The sequence below is a fragment of the Gossypium hirsutum genome, chromosome A11, assembly GCF_007990345.1.
Source record: "Gossypium hirsutum isolate 1008001.06 chromosome A11, Gossypium_hirsutum_v2.1, whole genome shotgun sequence".
In the NCBI taxonomy this organism is placed as follows: domain Eukaryota; kingdom Viridiplantae; phylum Streptophyta; class Magnoliopsida; order Malvales; family Malvaceae; genus Gossypium; species Gossypium hirsutum.
In genome coordinates, this window is record NC_053434.1 from 12,579,631 (window position 1) to 12,597,897 (window position 18,267).

General features: G+C 35.3%; 1 protein-coding gene across 2 annotated transcripts; it reads right to left on the reverse strand.

Annotated features, from left to right (window-relative positions):
* Positions 1–323: 323 nt before the first annotated feature.
* Positions 324–7,692, reverse strand: LOC107924097 (ABC transporter C family member 4). Of its 2 annotated transcripts, none has more exons than XM_016854374.2 (12): positions 7,242–7,692; positions 4,416–6,588; positions 3,984–4,304; positions 3,585–3,671; positions 2,846–3,478; positions 2,575–2,739; positions 2,130–2,424; positions 1,627–1,841; positions 1,214–1,519; positions 1,067–1,130; positions 755–994; positions 324–642 (listed from the first exon to the last, which is right to left on the reverse strand). In XM_016854374.2, exons 2-12 carry the CDS (start codon positions 6,501–6,503, stop codon positions 542–544), a joined length of 4,515 nt encoding a protein of 1,504 aa, XP_016709863.2. In that variant the 5' UTR covers positions 6,504–6,588; positions 7,242–7,692; the 3' UTR covers positions 324–541. The 2 variants fall into 2 exon arrangements, with proteins under 2 accessions (XP_016709863.2, XP_016709864.2); XM_016854375.2 differs by lacking the exon at positions 7,242–7,692 and adding an exon at positions 6,841–7,144.
* Positions 7,693–18,267: the final 10,575 nt, after the last annotated feature.

Here is an 18,267-nt window from a genome sequence, read left to right on the forward strand (position 1 = left end):
TGAAGCTCATGCTGCTAATTTTCATTTTGTTACTTCGAGTGTTTGTTTTGTAACTTAGTTAGATTAGAACTAAGTTGGTAATGTACTTCATTTTGACCAGCTGAAGTGCTTGGTATTTGTAATGGCTTTATGCCTCAATTCAATGTGATGATATCTTTCAGAAAATTCTTCATTCTCTGGTTTTTTACTCAAGTTCTCAAGCTGAATTTTCTTGTTTTGTTTAGCAAGACAGATGGTTCTTGCTTAAGCTTCTGTCAAATTTCTCATTCTATTTTCTTAGTTCCAACAAAACGTCCATGAGAAAAGAAAAAGAGAAAGAAATATATAAAATAATAAATTTATATAATGATACCCATAATGACTTGCTAAATAATTGTAAATAGAACATTCTCCATAGCTGAAAGTATGCTCAGGTTAATAAGCAGTAAGATAAGAGAAACTACAGCACTTACATGGTACCTTTGGTACGTAAAAATTATAGTCAGCTATGGGAGTTTAGGCACCTGTAATCTATGAGTGAAAAATTCTCCACAAGATTTGGTTATAGTCCAGAAGAGCGGTTGGCGTATTCTTGAACCAATGCTGCAAAAAGTGTCGGCCTTTCCAGCAAGCGTGACGGTTTGTCGAATTCTTTAGCCTTTCCTGTGTTGTTTAAAGGAGGAAAAAGAAAACCAGAGGCATTAGATATAAAAATTCATGTGGCAAATTGTACCCATGGATGCTTTGCTTGCATTAGAAATAAAAAACCAGGTACCTGCATCGACAACTAAAACTCGATCACAGTCCATGACTGTTGGTATTCTGTGAGCAATGCTGATAATTGTGCAGGCAGCAAAGTCTTCTCTGATGATCTTTTGGATAATGGCATCAGTTTGTGAATCAACGGATGCAGTTGCCTCATCCATGAACAAAAGCCTGCTGCGCTTCAGCATAACTCTCCCCAAGCACAGAAGCTGCCTCTGCCCCACGCTCCAATTATCACCATTGTCTGCCACTGATAATTAAAACGGTTTTGTTAGGCATTATTGCAGTCACTAGACTCAGGAATAAGTTCAGAGTCACCAACCTAATGAATCGAGTTTATCAGGTTTCGAAGCAATCGCATCTTTAAGCTGGCAGCGCTCAAGGCTCTAAAAAACAATTACTTATGGTGAGGAGAAATATCTAAAAGTAGCTTGCATGGCCAAAAATGGTGTTGGAATAACACGTTTACCTTCCATATCTCTTCATCAGAGAACTGTCCTATAGGATCAATGTTGCTTCTCACAGTTCCTTCAAAAAGGACAGGCTCTTGAGGGATGATCCCAAAGCGTGATCTAAGATCATGAAGTCCCAGCATGCAGATATCTATGCCATCAATTATTATTTTCCCTCCTGTTGGCTCAACCAGTCTAAAGAAAACTTGGATTAAAGTTGACTTTCCACTCCCAGTCCGACCCACAACACCAATCTTTTCACCACCATTAATGCTCAGAGTAATGCCTTTAAGTACAAGAGGCGTGCTTGGACGGTATCTAACCTGCTAGCCAAAATCAAAATGTTACAGTAGTTCAAGTCCAGTTAAAGGACTGAATAATCAACTCCAGCAAAGCAGGCAGATTTCAAAATAGTCTAAGAGCAAGTTACCTGGAGGTCTTTGAGCTCAACATTGCCATGGGAAGGCCAATTTGGAGGGGGAAGGCGGTTTTCGATATGCCATGCTGCTTCTGGCTGAAGCCTTGAGAATTGCTTTATTCTTTCAACAGAAACCATCCTATTTTCCACAAAGCAGCTCATATATATAGCCCAGAACAACACACTATTGAGGGACAACCCATATGAAAGAGATAACCCGACGTTTTCTGCAATATGCAAAACAAGTCAAGTTTCTTCAAGCATTCTTCTATTTTGATGACGCTATATAAGCTTCTATACAAGTCTAAACTTTTATTCTTGATTGGACTAGGCTAATGCACAATTATAATTAAAGCAAATGTCATCATACAATATCACCAAATGATCACAAAGCAAGTGCTACAGCATGGTACAAGGACCACGACATACATTCAAGTGATAGAATGCTTTGTGGTTTAACATGGAAATCATTAAGAAATGTGATCTGAGGAACAAAGATTTTAGCACGCAATTACCTGGCCTGACAATACTGCTAGGCAAAAAGATCATAAACATGGTAGAAAGGCAGAGGACCAAACTCCCAATAAGTTCCAAACGGAATCCCAACCATTCATTGGATCCATTGTTGTGGAAATCCATGCGTAAACTGGAATTAACTCTGTTAACATTTTCTTGACAAAAACTATCCTCCTTTCTGAATGCACGGATTGTCATAACGCCAGAGATGCTTTCGGAGAAGTGGTGAATGACAGGAGCTTTAGTAATCGAGTCAAGGCGAGTTAATTCACGAGATGATGCAAGGTAGTATCCCTGCAATTCAAGTGGACCTCTTATAAGCTCTCTTGTGATGCAGAAATTAAAGATTCCACAATGACATAAGCAGATAAACAAACTACTGTTCCAGGTATCAAGAAAGAAACTATATTTTGGTGAAGGAAAAGAATTCTTTAAATCACGTACCCGATACCAGAAATTCAGCCAACCAAGAGGAATTATCAAGAATATTGTGGGCCAAGCATATTGACATGTGATTATGAAGATACTGAGCAGTGTAATGTACATAGCAACAGTAATCCCCATGACAAATGGAACGAAGATATCAACGTTGGTCTGATCAGTTGATGCCTGTTGTTTATTAAAAAGAAAAAAAAAGGGAATCCGTGAGTCCTAAGATATACCATGATATTCTGATAACTTGGACAAAGTATCAAAATGCAGTCTGAGACCCTACCCGACTTAAAATTCTTCCTGAAGGTGTGGTATCGAAAAAGGACATAGGGGCATGCAAGATGCTTTGAAGGATTTGCCTGAAAAATATTTGGGCCGTCTTGAGCCCCATAATTGTAACGAAAAAGGCTCTGAACACTATCAACACCACAGATATGGCTGCTATGATGGCATAAACAGAAATAAATACTGAAGGGTTGAATGAACTAGCACGTTCAGCCGAAGTTTCATATGACAACCAATAATCACCAGCCATTTGAGAACCTTGCCATGACAACGATAATAACAGAACTGTGGCCACACCCCACCAACCAAAAGCCTCGGTACAATACGCTTTGTAAACATGCAAGCTGACTTTACCAGTTTCCCTCTCTTCCTCTTTGATTAGCTTTGAATCCGCCTTATTAGATTTTGGGTGGTCTTGAGACTTATCCTCACCATTTCCTTCCCCATGGTTGGTAACACCCTGAGAAGATTTCGATGTTTGGGGGAAACTTTCACCAGGTATGCTGTTGCCTGCTTCTTCAACAAGTTCCATAGCTGTTTCATGCGCAGCTACCAAAGCTCCAAAATCCAAGCCAGAGTCTAGTAGATCATTATACTTCCCTGACTGTACTATCAACCCATCTCGCATCACCTGGAATTTACACACGAATGTTTTAGAAACGTAAATGCTCCAATATGAGTACATATATACAGGCCTTTGTCTTTTCCAGGAAACAGATGATATCTATCCAACTCACCATGATAAGATCAACATTGTGCAAGAAGTCCACTTGATGGGTTACGAGCAAAATAGTTTTCTCTTTGAGAGCTCCTCTGACACATTCCTGCATAAATAAACATATCACGGTTTCATAAGCAACTATCTTGCTTTTCTTTTCATTTTCTCACATATGCATTACAGTAAAATACGCTTATTGGCATACATATGTTAAAGAACATATACCGACTTCCAACTCATTTATCAGATTATAATATTCAGAACTGGTCCATGGTGATATTAGGCGAAGTATCCAGGGAAAGCTTGTAATAAAGTAATAAACAGACAATAGTGCATCTCAGACTACGTACAAAATCCATGATGGATCATTTCTTTTCAACAATTGCAAAGCTTGACTTAAACCAGATAATAGTGTTACCTTAAATATGTCTGTCCCTGTATGAGCATCAACAGCACTAAAGACATCGTCAAGAAGGTAGATGTCACAATCTTGGTAAACAGCTCTTGCAAGTTGTATCCGTTGCTTCTGGCCACCGCTGAGGTTAATTCCACGTTCTCCAATTTCAGTTTGATCACCAAACTCCATCATTTCCAAGTCTTTCTCCAAGCAACAAACCTTTATAACTTCCTTGTATTTCTCCTCGTTCATCGGCAGACCAAACAGGATGTTCTCTTGAATTGTTCCATTCTGAATCCAAGATGTTTGAGCTACATATGCAGTTGAACCACAAAGCTTAACCTGCATTGAAACAGCAAGAACTGTATTTCACAAACATTCCTTGTTCTATTGCATTGTTATGCTGATGAGAATTGCATAGAAGAGATAAACTTAATTCTCAAGACTTTATACCTTTCCTGATATTTTGTGCATCTCACCAAGAATAGAAGCCAGAAGAGAAGATTTTCCAGATCCTACTGTCCCTACTATAGCAGTAAGCTCCCCTTTCTTGATCTCTAAATTTATATTTTTCAGAACCTGCTCTCCTTTTTCATCATCCCAGCTAAACACCCCATTTTTAACTTCCACAACAATTCCACCATCACAATCCTCCTGTTTCTCCACTAATGTATCTACCAGTTCCTTGCTCATCATGTAAGTATCCAATCTCTCCAATGAAATCATTGCTTGTGAAAGAGAGATCATGGACTGTGGGAAGCTCCTGATTGGCTCCTGCAAGATCTTGAAGATGGTTGTTGTTGTGAACACTACCCCTGCATCAAGTTTCATTCCTAACAAAAGTGCAGTTCCAAATGTGAGGGTTGATATCAGTAATGGTGTTGACCACATTACTATGATATTTCCAGAGATTGAATACAAGAATTTGGTTAGCCATCCGAACTCGGTTTCACGGAAAGATTGGATTCTTTTATTGAAGTGTTCTTCCCACGCCTGGAACTTGATAACCCGCATGTAATTAAGCATCTCATTGGTTGCCTTCATTCTCATGTCACGGTTCTTCATCACGTTGAATTGAAAACGGTTGTTCCTTCTAGTTCCCATTACCACAAAGATAAGAACACCGAGAAGTCCGAGCACCGCTGTGACCATGGCAGCCCCGAGGTACCTATACAAAAGCACCAAGGCCACAGAAACTTGCAAAGGAGTCAACCAAATAGAATGGAGCTGCAGCATCATATCAGATAGCTGTTGAGCATCAACAGCCATGTAATTCACGATCTGTCCAACACCATGAGCCTGACGAGCAGAACAGGTTAACCTTAACCCTTTCTTGTACAAAGAAGTGATTAAGGTGCAGCGAATGAGCATCCCAAGTTTCTGAGAGTTGAAGTTGAATTGGTGAGTGGTCAACACTTCCACAAACTTAGCAACGAGAAGAGTCAATATAAGATAGTATCCTTCATAAGGAGAGCTTCTTTTCCCCGCTGTGTAATCAACAAAGCTTTGAATCAGTATAGGACCAACATACATAACGCAAAGCCGCACGATTGCGAGGAACGCAGTGAATGCAACTTCCTTCCAAAAGCACCGTAGCAATGTCGTTCGAACAGGGTGCTTCAGTTTTTCCTCCGGTTTAGGCCAATTCATTTCAAACAGCTTCGACATCTTCTCGGCCCTATGTTGTGGGGACAATGTCGGGATATCATCCATTTTGAGAGGGGATTTGTAGCCATGTCTCAGCAGAGGATTCATCCATAGCCAAAAGGCCTTTGATATTATTGAAGCTGAAGCAAAGCCACTCACTTTGGGTTTGCTTAATAGCGGTTCGTTTTCATCCATGGCTGGTTCGGGTTCTCTGGTCACTGTGATACCAGTTGAACCTCTAATGGCGACAACTAGAAGAACAACTGATAATGGGAAAGAAACAAAGGAAACTATATCATCCAGCCTCAAATACATATCCTCTTCAACAAATACCATACGAATGATTCCAGACACAGTGAACAATGAAATGATGATAAAATTCGCAAACCAATAAGCTCGAAGAGAGAGAGGGTGGTTGACAGCCTCAAATCTCTTCTCGTGGATTATTAAGATTGCTATTACAGCATGAGTTATGGCTTCAACCAGCCAAAAGATTCCATTGATTTGCTTCCAAGGCTGCTGGCTACTTCTAGTAAATGCGAGAATGCATATTATGGTGTAAGAAAACGCCAACACAGACGTTACAATCAAAGAGAGTTTGAACCATACGGTGGTCATGAGAAGGGTCCTGTTGTTTCTTATGAGAGGCTTGTTGATGTCGGAGCTGCCATGCCTGTTGCTTGAGAATCTAGAATAGAGCTTGTGAACAGCAAAGCATAGGAGGGTGAGCACGAACAAGACATCAACGGCGGAGAAAAGAGCCCTTTGAGGACATGGAGAGAGGAAAATGAATCTCAGCCATTGGATTATAACTGGAAGAAATGTCGCCTCCTTGGAAGATTCAATCACAGAGCTTGAACATGAAAGAGAAGTAACCCAAGTAGCCCCAGACATAATAATTCAACGTGGAAAAGATACAAAAATCACCGTTTTTCTAGAGATTAACGATGATTCCAGTCAATATATTCCCTTTCATTCCCTGTAAAAATACCCATATATCAAATATGTATTTATACATCCAAAAGATAATAAAAATAAAACAACAGCAGAAAGCACTGAAAAGAAGTTCATGATGATTATAGAAGTTTTTTTTCCCGAAAAAAAGGGAGACAAATTCACGTTTTTGCCAAAACCGAAAGGAAGAACGAACAAAACTTCAAATCATATCAGCTTTATAGCTTCAGTGATTGACAACTTGGAAATAGCACAACAGCTTATAAGCACTCATTACCATCTTTAACGTGAAGCCCCAATAAAGAAAGCTTTAAGGCAAAGGTCTCTGCTATAATATGAAAAAAAAATGAACCAATCAAGCCGGAGCTTGCTCTTAAAGAGAAAAGAGAACTTGGAATCTTTAAGGCGGCTATCGTCAACGAAAATAAAATTTGACTACAGGGAAAATCCCCCATTTCACATACTTGGTCAATGATTTAATAGTACTATCATACGGTTGAATCTCACATGTTAGTATAATATGAATGGTCGCCTCGTGTTTATATATTTTGCATTAAATATTTTTCTATGAAAAAAATATTATAAAATAATCACTTCATAAAAAGCAAAGAAAAAAAAAGCAATCAAAATCACAGAAAGATGAAACATGCAAAAGAAAGAAGAAGCCATAGAAGCAACCTGTAACTAAGTTAGAGAAAAAAGAAAAAACAAAGTGAACATGGCAGCGATCTCCATGGTCAAGAGGCGTCAGAGACTTTGCACCAAAAAGAAAAGCCGATGCCCTAAGCCAACTACCACGTGAAATACGTTCCACGCGGTTCAAAATGTGACAAAGATTCAGGCAGCAGAAGCCAGCAACCAAGAAAGTTTTCTGATAAGAAACAAATATTAATAAATGCGAAAGCTCTCAAGCAGCAAGGATTCTGTTGTTCTATTTAATGCTTATTTGTTTTGTCTTACAAATTGATGCTTGCTGCCCAATTTAAAGTGTTTTTTATTTTTACTTTTATGGACAAAAATCAACGTTTAGCGTTCCACGTTTAAGACGTAAAAAGATAAGGTAATCGCCATTGGGTCTTTGAGAGATTGAGAACTTTTCGTGAATGTTTTTGTTTTGATTCGGACTTTTTACTTAGTTTATTATGAGTTGTGTCTGTGTGTTAATTAATTTAACAGGAGTTATGTTGTGGTTTTCTGCTCCCACTTGCGCTAATGTTCGCGTGGGATCACTTTCCTCTCGGAATCTGCCATGTTCCACGGAGTTATGCTATATTGATTATGGACCTCGTCAAAGTATATTTCACCTCAATATTTTTTTTATGAATAAAGTATACAAATGGTCACTCAATTATATTTGTGTTTTTATTTTAGTTACTTAATTTTATTTATTTGGTATTTAGAAGTTAATATTTATATTTGTTCCTATTTTGGTCATACGCAGTTAAATTGATAATAAAAATAATGATGTGGTTTTTTTCTAACTAGTATAATAACACATTTAGTTCTCAATATTTATATATTCTATTAATTTAATTTTAATTCTAAAAAAATTAATAATTTAACCCTTCAAATTTATAAATTCTATTAATTTCATCCTTAAATATATATTTAATCAAAGGAAAAAAATGGTTTTGGTTGTAACATTTCAATATTGCAAATCATGTCAAAGAGGTACACTTTTATCTAAAAAATGGTTAAGGTATGAAATTACGAAAACAGACGATAGTAAGAGGTGTCTAGAATAATATCCTGGGCTACTTGTAGAAAGTGTTCTATCTCAATATTAAGGTAGCACTGTAATAGCTTTAAGTTAACTGTAAAATCACCACTCAAAAGTCTACTTTTCACTCACAACAACATGGCACATGTGACACTCGGTTTCTAATTAACCCTGAATTGGACATGATCAAGATCTATTTTGGTTTAATTAGGATGAAACCCGCCAGTTCCTTAGTGGGAGACATAATAATTAGCAATGCACGATTCTAATGAGGTTGGTAATAGCGCGGGAAGGGCTATAAATAACTAAGAGATGGCTCCCAGGGATGATTTTCTTCCCAACCTTGTCTCTCAGGGATGATTTTCTTCCCAACCTTATCTCAATTTCTCACATTCTTCATGTTCTCTAGTAGATAGAAGAAGGAGCAACCATAGAAGGTTCTGCATGGAGTAGACTCAATGAGAATGGAGTTGAAAAAATAGGGAAACTAGTTAGCGGGTAAGGTTCTTAACCCTTCTGTGTACGTAGGATGAAAGGTATGGAACTTTAGAATTATTTTTGGTTGTAAGCTACTACTTGAAGAATGGAAGTTCTAATGTTCAAAGGGAATAAGCTATGGAAACGATGAGGATTCAGGTGAGTTCTAGACTTTAAATCCACTGTTATAATTTACGTTGTTTAAGTATGTCATATTTGCATAAGCATGAATGTTGATGATATGAGCATGCATCACATGTCTGGAGAAACCTCAAGGGATAGATGAAGTTAGGATGGAAAATAGAGAGTGAACTTTTAGTTATTGCCTCCGGTGAAGCTCCGAACCTTGCAGAGGGAACACTGCAATGTTTGAGCATCAAGGTTAGGTGGTGTAAATGAGGTAATGGGAGGAGGATTCGAGAAATGAAATCATGGAAATGTATTCATCGTGAGAGGCAGTATCGATTGGTCCTTTAAGGTGACACCGTGATTATAGTATATGGCGTAAGACCATAGATGAATGAGGCTATAACAGTTTGGTATATGGTATGTAGCATAAAGACTGTGGATGAAAGATGTCATAGAGGCATGGTACATGGTAATGATAAGGGTATAAGACCATTGATGAAAGACGCTGTAACACTCCTAACCCGTCTCTGTCGCCAGATTAGGGTTATGGAGTATTATGGCACATATAAAACCAAATAACAACATAAAATCATTCAATTAACAATTAAATACCAAATATTCAAAACCAGTCATCATTTATAGCGTATATATGATTACAGACCTTATATCGAGCTTACGGAATCTAAAAATCAATTCGGGAATAATTAGGGACTTATTTGTAACAAAATAGAAAAAATGTAGAAAAACCTGAAAATAGAGGTCACACGTGTAACACCCCTTACTGGAATCCAAGGCCGGGATTGAGTACGAGGCATTATGAAACTTAAACACATGCATTCCAACATTTACAAATCATAAAAACTTGATTAAATTTAAAACTTTTCAAACTTCGTCTAGAATTCCTTATTACGAGCCTACGAGGCCCAAAACAAGCTTTAAGGGTGATTCGGAACCAAACTGGGTCCTTTAAAGAACTTTAGAAATTGACTCTTGAAACAGAGGCACACACCCGTGTGAAAAGGGCGACACGCCCATGTGGCCTTCTTGACATGGCCGCGTTAAAGGCCCGTGCAGTTCACATGGCCTAAACACATCGGGACACGCCCGTGTTCCTAACCTGTGTGGAATTAATTCCTAATTTGAACTTACATGGGTTTTCACACAGCCTGCCACATGTCTGTGTCCCTCACACGGCTATGACATGCCCGTGTCTCAACCGGTGTCCAAAAACTTTGATATTTTGTTTCTGACGTCAGCAACCATTTAGGGGTACACGGCTAAGGCACACACCCGTGTGTTAGGCTATGTGGTGAATTTAATTCTACATTAAAGGTACAGACTTCACAAGGCTGAGACACACGGCCGTGTCTCTGCCCTTGTGTTTACTAACATGCATACTGACTTGAAATTTTAAGGTACAGGGGACACACGGCCGGACAACACGCCTATGGGGCTGATCGTGTGTTGCAAACGGCCTAGACACACGTCCGTATGGATAAAACAAGGCTATCCATCAATCTTTTTTGCCACTCTTACTTGTACCTACCTACACAACAACAAATATCTCCAATTCACACAGCAATATAAAACTAAATCAACCACAACATGACAATTAAATGCAAACCTCATAACACTCTAACAAACAAACATGCACTTGATTATTCATACATTTTGTTCATCCAAGGAAGTATCATTATTTGCAATTATCAATAATGAATATTAACCATTAACCATGGCGTTATACAAAAAGAAGGTTTTCGTCCTAAGCTAAGACAATTGGTTAGCTTAACAATATGACACATAACAAAAAGACTCAATCCCTATACATGCTATGCTCAAGATAATAAAACTAACTATACCAAAAGCTTTGAGTGATAGTGTGAGCGATGCCTTCGACATTCTTTGATCCACGAGCTAATTTGCGGCACTACAAGAAAATAAAAAGGAAAAGGGTAAGCACAAAGCTTAGTAAGTTGCATGTGAATATCGAAATAATAACCATGTTACCACATGTGATCATACACCCAATATATCATAGCTTGCACAAAGAGTAAATGTTCATAACACAACTTACTTATGTTCATTCCTCGCTATTCATACAACAAAAATAGAGGTCATATAACATCAATTTCATATAAGTACCTGTACCACTCATAACAAGGTAATAAGTGCTATCATTTTGACATAAACTGTAAATTTCCCATTGAATCATTTAGAATACTACAGGATAATCACTAAGTCTTAAACATAGGGTACGATGCCGACGTCATGTTCCAAACATGGTCTTACACTAGCTCTCACATCTAAGTCGATGCCATGTTCCAGACAGGTCTTACACTGGCTCTCACTTATCTGTGTCGATGCCATGTCTAAGACAGGTTTTACACTAGCACACACATCACCCAAATGTTATGGCATGGATATCCAAATTATTCCTAAGGTTCAACCGGGAGTATCTACTACATCGATTCTCATCGTGCACATTCATAGCAATAGGCCACAGTTTATGCCATATTAATTATACAATACATAAATACAGATAAGTTACATTATTTACATACAACTTACCTCGGTACACAAAATGTAAGCGACTAATTGTACTTAATCAGCTTGTTTGGCTTTTTCCCGGTCTAGATTCGGATTGTGTATTTCTTGATCTATAATAATAAAATTTCACCCATTTAATCATCACATTAATAAAAACATACTACAATTCACAATTCAAAATAACCGTTTTGCCCTTAGACTTTACAGAAATTATGATTTTGCCTTTAGGCTCATAAATCAATTTTTTTATCGAGTTTCCTCATTAATCAAGCCTAGCCAACTCTTTTTATACCTATAAAAACTCACAATATCAAACATTTCACACAATTACCACATATTTTACAAGCTTTACAAAATAGCCTATTTAGGTGTTTTCATGAAAACCACTTTCACAAAAGTTGTTTATTTAACAACCATGATTCATTTTCTTCCATGAAAATTCAGCAAACAACATGAACATTCTCATGGAAAATCCCTAGTCTCTCAACCATTTTTCAAAATAGTGCCCCCATTAGTTAGCTTAAGCTATAAGGGCTCCAAAAGTACAAAAATCATTAAGAAAGACCACAAAAATCACTTACTTGCAAGGGTGAAGAGTTGCTGAAATTTCAAGCTTCCAAAACCCTTATTTTGCTGAAAATTTCAGTAGAGAGGAGGAAGATGAAAGGTGATATCCTTTTCTCTTTATTTTATTTTATTTAAAGTCAAATTAGTCACCAAATTTCACCTAACCTTTGACCATTTCATTTTCTTTGTCTCTATGGTCGGCCACTCTTATTAGAATGGGTTTATTTGCCCTTTAAAGACCCTAATTATGATTCTATAGCTATTTAACACCATTTGCTAGTTAAACAAAACTTTTGCCCTTTATGTGATTTAGTCCTTTTTCACAATTAAGCTCACAATCACTAAAATTGATTCACCAAAATTTTCATGCACTCATATAATCATGCTACAACACATAAAATGATATTAAAAATAATTTCTTTGACCTCGGGTTAGTGGGTCTAAAACCACTATTCTGACTAGGCCCAAAATTCAGCTGTTACAACACGGTCGTGTGACAAAGCCCAGGTCGTGTGGCCAAACTATGTACAATTCAAAAATAAGGTCACATGGTCGTATCGCCAGATCATGTGCAATTCGAAATAGGATCATATGGTCGTGTGTTAAACTGTGTGTGATTCGAAATAAGGTCACATGGTCGTGTAACAACCTGAGACCTTGTGGGTCAAACATGCACCAAAATTAAATAGTCCACACAGCTGTGTGGTGTGACCGTGTGTGGTACACAGCTGTGTGACAGCCCATGTCCCAGGCCATGTACACCTAAAATAGCTTCCAAAACAAGGCAAAACAATATCAATTCCATAGGTGCCAAGCCAAACCAAAATTAACCATTAACATGCCTTCAAAACATAGGCAAAATAATATTTCAATTCCTTCAACCATTAACATTTACGAGGTTCAAACGAGATACAATACATATCCAAATACTTTAACTTTGTTTCCATTATACCGTTTCAAATATACATCCATGAAATTCACGTTTTTGAAACATAATCATCAATTTGATTAATATCACAAGTCAATCCATATTACTAAATATCTCACAATAATCATTCTAAACTATACCTAGCATAAATATTCATTAACATTTTGTTTAAAACAAGTAATGAGGTTAACCATTATACAAACTTACCTAGACAAAAACAATTACAGAAACAAGGCTGACGACTATTCTGTTACTTTAGCTTTTCTGCGATTCAAGTCCGATTAATTTGTTTCTTGATCTAAATAATAATTTTCATTCAATTATTCAATTCAAACATCTCAAACAATTAAACTTAAGCTTATAATATTTTTCAATATAAAATTACAAAATCACCCTAATGTTTTACTTTTATACAATTTAGTCCCTGAACCCGAAACTTACGAATGATCTAAATTTAAGAAAAATACAAGCTAGTTGGTTTCTATATAGTCCCTATTCAGCTCACCATTATTAATTTTTCACAAGAATTTCATATAATTTCACCATTTTAACAATTCAATCCTTAAACATTAAAATTACTAAAAACTACTTTACAAATTAATCCTATTTCTTAACCAAATTAATAATCTATCATAAAAATTTACAAACACCTTAAACTCGTCAATGGCATAATCTAAAATGTTTAACAGTTTTATGAATTAGCCCCTAGGTTAGCTAGATTAAGCTAAAACAACCTTAAAAACATAAAAATCACAATAACAAGGATTGACCGAAGCTCTCAAAGATTTTTAATGGTGCATTCGACTATGGAAAAAAATGAAGGAAAAAGATGATACTTGTTTTTTTTAATTACATATTTACCATTTTACCCTTTTAATTTAACTTAATGATTAACAAAGATTTATCCATAATTGCCCACTATCTTTCTATATGGTTTATTTACCATTTAAGTCTATTAATTTACATTTCCATAGCCATTTAACACATTTAACTAATAGAAATTAACTTTTGTAACTTTTACGATTTAGTCTTTTTTACTTAATTAACTAGCTAAATATTAATTTTTTAACCAAATTTTATTATGAGCTTGTAATGACCCTATAAATAATAAATAATCAATAAAGTACTGACATACTAGTCAGAACTATGGTCCCAAAACTACTATTTTTGACACCACTGAAAATTAGTTATTACAGACACCATTGCAGTAAGGTATATAATATAAGGTATACGTCGTAATACCATAGATGAAAGATACTATGACAGCCAGGTATGATGAGTAAGACCATGGATGAAAGTCTCCATGGCATCAGAAGGTAATATGCTAGGATGGCAAAGCGGTGTGAGACCATAGATGAAAGACTCCATGACATCCACACAGAGTAAGTTCGCTGAAATAATAAATACAGAACAGAATAAGTCCTTCAGGATAATAAATATGGAATAGAGATGAAGTCTGCAGGGACGTAAACACGAGATAAGTCTGCTGAGACAATAAACAAAGGTAAGTTTACTAGGATGAGAGAAAATAAGTAAAAATGATATAAGACCATAAATAGGCTACAACATCCCACAAAGTCTGCCAGGATATAGATGCTAAAAGTTAGCCAATACCTCAAGTGAGGGGTATAGGGCCAGTGCGCCAAGTATGGGAAATCACACAAGTGAAAGAGCATTAAGGGAAAGTATAAGTATGACAAATAGATTATGAAGTATCCGCCAAAATAATGAAAGTGCCATGGATAGTCGTGAAAGCCAATAAGGCAGGGTGAAGACTAGACAAGTATTAGGTAAAGAAAGGTTGTGTGAAAGCTGTCCTAAGTGTGGAAAGGTAATAAGAGAAAATGTCCGAGGATCACAAGCAATGATATAAAAAGAAGAGCCACCAAGAAGTGCTCAATGAAGTTGTACCCAAAAAGAAAATCTCGTGGATAGGGAAGAGAGTCTCACTCCCAAGATAAGGATACTGTTCAAGGGACATTATGTCTTAAGACAGTTCCTTTATGAGGAAAGTATAGTGCGGGTACACTGCAGAAAGGATAGCTCCGTAAGGAGGAAACGAGCAAGTGGGTTGGTAAGCTCATATAGTCACAGGATTGATAATTTGCTAGTTTAGTAAGATAGAGCGACCTTCACGTAAGAGACAAGTGAGGTCCCAAATAAAGGCCGAAGTGATAGGCAAATTACTGGAAGTAACTCCATTGTGATCAATAAAATGGGATGAGGATGGGTTCGCCAAAGTGGCGAGTCATGTTGAAGGTCAGCACATTATGAAAATGTCTACAAGTCCTTCAGAATTATGATATGGGAATGAGAGTTCTCCAAGGAAGGCATACAACTAAGTAAGATAGAGGATAACGAGCATCTCGAGTAAAAGAAGGTGAGGAGAGAGGTTAAGATTCACTGATATGGTGAAGTATCTGGGATATAGCCGAGCGAAGAGTTCGACCAGAGAAGGGTCACAAGACAAGTTATATAGCATGGTGGATTGGATGGAGTCCGCCACCCTAGCAAGGCAACTTGCCTTGAAAAAATAAAAAAATATTTTATTTACGATAGTTTATTTTACATTGGTTACCCCTATGCAATAGGTTTATTATGAATGGTAAGGGAATTCACTAAGTTCATTTGAACTTACAGCAATGTGCTGATGTTTACAGGACTTGTGAGGATGTTTGAGGGCTTCGAGTAGGGACTAAGCTAGATGATGTAAGAATTAGGGTTCGTGATTAGATCAAGACATGGACATAGGAAATGGGGTACTCATGGAGGCATCGACTTAGAATGAATCATGGTGTAACCAGACAACGTTCATTAAGTCTGGATTTTGAAATAGTTAGCCATTAGTCATATTTTAAGGGCCCCATTATAAATAAACAATTCCTTTAGAGACAAAACATTTAGAGATTGAGGCCTTGGTTGTACCTATTATATTATTGTTTATTTTATTTTTGTCTAATTTAAATAGTTAGGTTAGCAAATTTTAAGTATAGGTCCATTTGTGACGTTGCATACCCGAATCTGACGAATAGATCAGGCATGGGGTGTTACAACACAACATACGCGTAGAAGCATTTCTTGCACAAAAAAGTCAACAATTAAGCCTTCATTTAGATTTACAAAAAAAGCAAATACAAAAAGTGGTCACATTTAAATAAACCTCTTGGTAAATTTCTAGTAAAAGGAGTATACGACTATATTATTAAAGATAGAGAGACCTGCGAGACCTACATGCTAAAAGGACTACTCAGAAGAGAACCCCATATTCTTTTTTTGATATACTTCATGTCTGTTTTACAATTTATGTTCGGGGTTCGTCTTCTTCAAATGCTTCTTTGCCTCCTTCAAAATTGATTTTCCTTTTCGCTTTCAAAGCGACTCAGAATCCAATTTACTACCCTCATCCGATATTCCAACCATCGCCATAAAGTCAAAAACAAATGGTTCCATTTAGTCCCGAAGCAGCACCAACATGGTTTTCTTTATTCTAATATTTTATAATATTAAAATATTTATGATTCCTATTCAAATATGATACTTTTTAATATTTATAATTTCTATTTATGTTTGAAGATCAAATTGATAGAACTATAAAGGGTTTTTATTGAATTATTAGAATTAAGATCAAATTGATATAATATGCGAGTATCGAAGACTAAAGTGTTATTATACCAGTTAGAAAAATGTCAAGTCATTATTTTCGTTATCAATTTAACGGTGGATGATAAAGACTGGAATGAATACAAACATTAGTACCTAATTTTTTTTTTAAAAATTAAATGATCAAAACAAAAACACAAATACAATTAGGTGACCATTTATAAAATTTACTTCTTTTATTAAATCATTCAGTAATAATAAAAAATAATATAAAAGTTATTCCCCATAAGTGATTTCAACAAACCATCAACAATAATTTATACTTTAAAATATATAAATTTATCAAATTATTTATGTGATAAACCTTGTGTAAATTTTGAATCATACTTATAAAATAAATTCTATAAATATCCATTTATATATATAAGTGTTTATAGGTTGGGTTAGATTCGGACTAGATTTAAGTATAATATCAACATATTTTATACTTGTTCAAGTCTAGTCCGAATATATAAGCTTAAAATTTTGTCTAAATCTATTCATATTTATAAAAAATTAATTTAAATCCATTTTAAGTCTGTCCATATTGTTAATTTTTATTTTTTTACTAATTGAAATTTTTATATATTATAATCTGATAGATGGACAGTTGTATTTGTATATAATATAGCATATATACATGCTTGTTTGATGCGCATGGGATAACATGACGGCTTAAGTACACATTCACATGCAGCAAGTTGGATTTGTAATTAAAAATTATTTATTCAACTAAAACCCACAGATAAAAAAAATAAAATATGGGATTGAAGATGCATACAAACAAGATCGTATTCTTATTAGACAATGATAGACAAAAGTAAATAACAGTGAGTTTAAAACAAGTTTAGTGTAATATATAATATAAATTAAATAAATGTGTGATGATGAGAATATTATCACTTTACTTTATTATTAATTAAAATAACCTTTTATTATTTTTCGGTGTGGTTGTGATTTGAATTTCTTTTTAAAGAAATCATTACTTTAGTATTTTTAAACTTATCAATGTTTTGAATGTTATTTGTAATGATAAATCTTAATTTTAATTGATATATAATTGTAATTCTAATTAAATGATAGTTTATTTAAAATAATATATATTATTAATAATTTAACATTCTTAATTGTGTAGTTCAAATCAGTAAAAACTCTATTATATGTTATAATCATATTTGCTCTTTTTGACATAATACTTGAAACTACTTATAGTCCTCCCCACACATAAATATAAAAAGATAATGCGTTTCAGCACACTCAAACCTACATCTTCTTATAATAGCAACAATATACATGCCAAACTAAATCAAAAATAAAAATATTGAATAACTTCTTTTTTTAAAAAAAATTAACAATTATATTTATGGCACAAAATATTTTTAATAATTCAAATTAACAGCTTATTATTCAACATTAAAATTTTAGTAATATCTTTTATTTCTAGTGATCATCATCATAATATTAAATAAATGTAACAAAAATAAATACGCAATATATATTAGTTCCAATAATAACATAAGATTAATTAAAAAATTAATGAGAAAATGATTTCTACCAACTTAATAGAGGAGCAATTGGAACAATTAAATAATAAAATATAGAGCAACAATCAAACCTGCTATCCACATATATCGAGATATGCTTTCAAATAATGATTAGAAAAAGTAAGGTTTGCGGGGTCTACAAATGTACCGTGA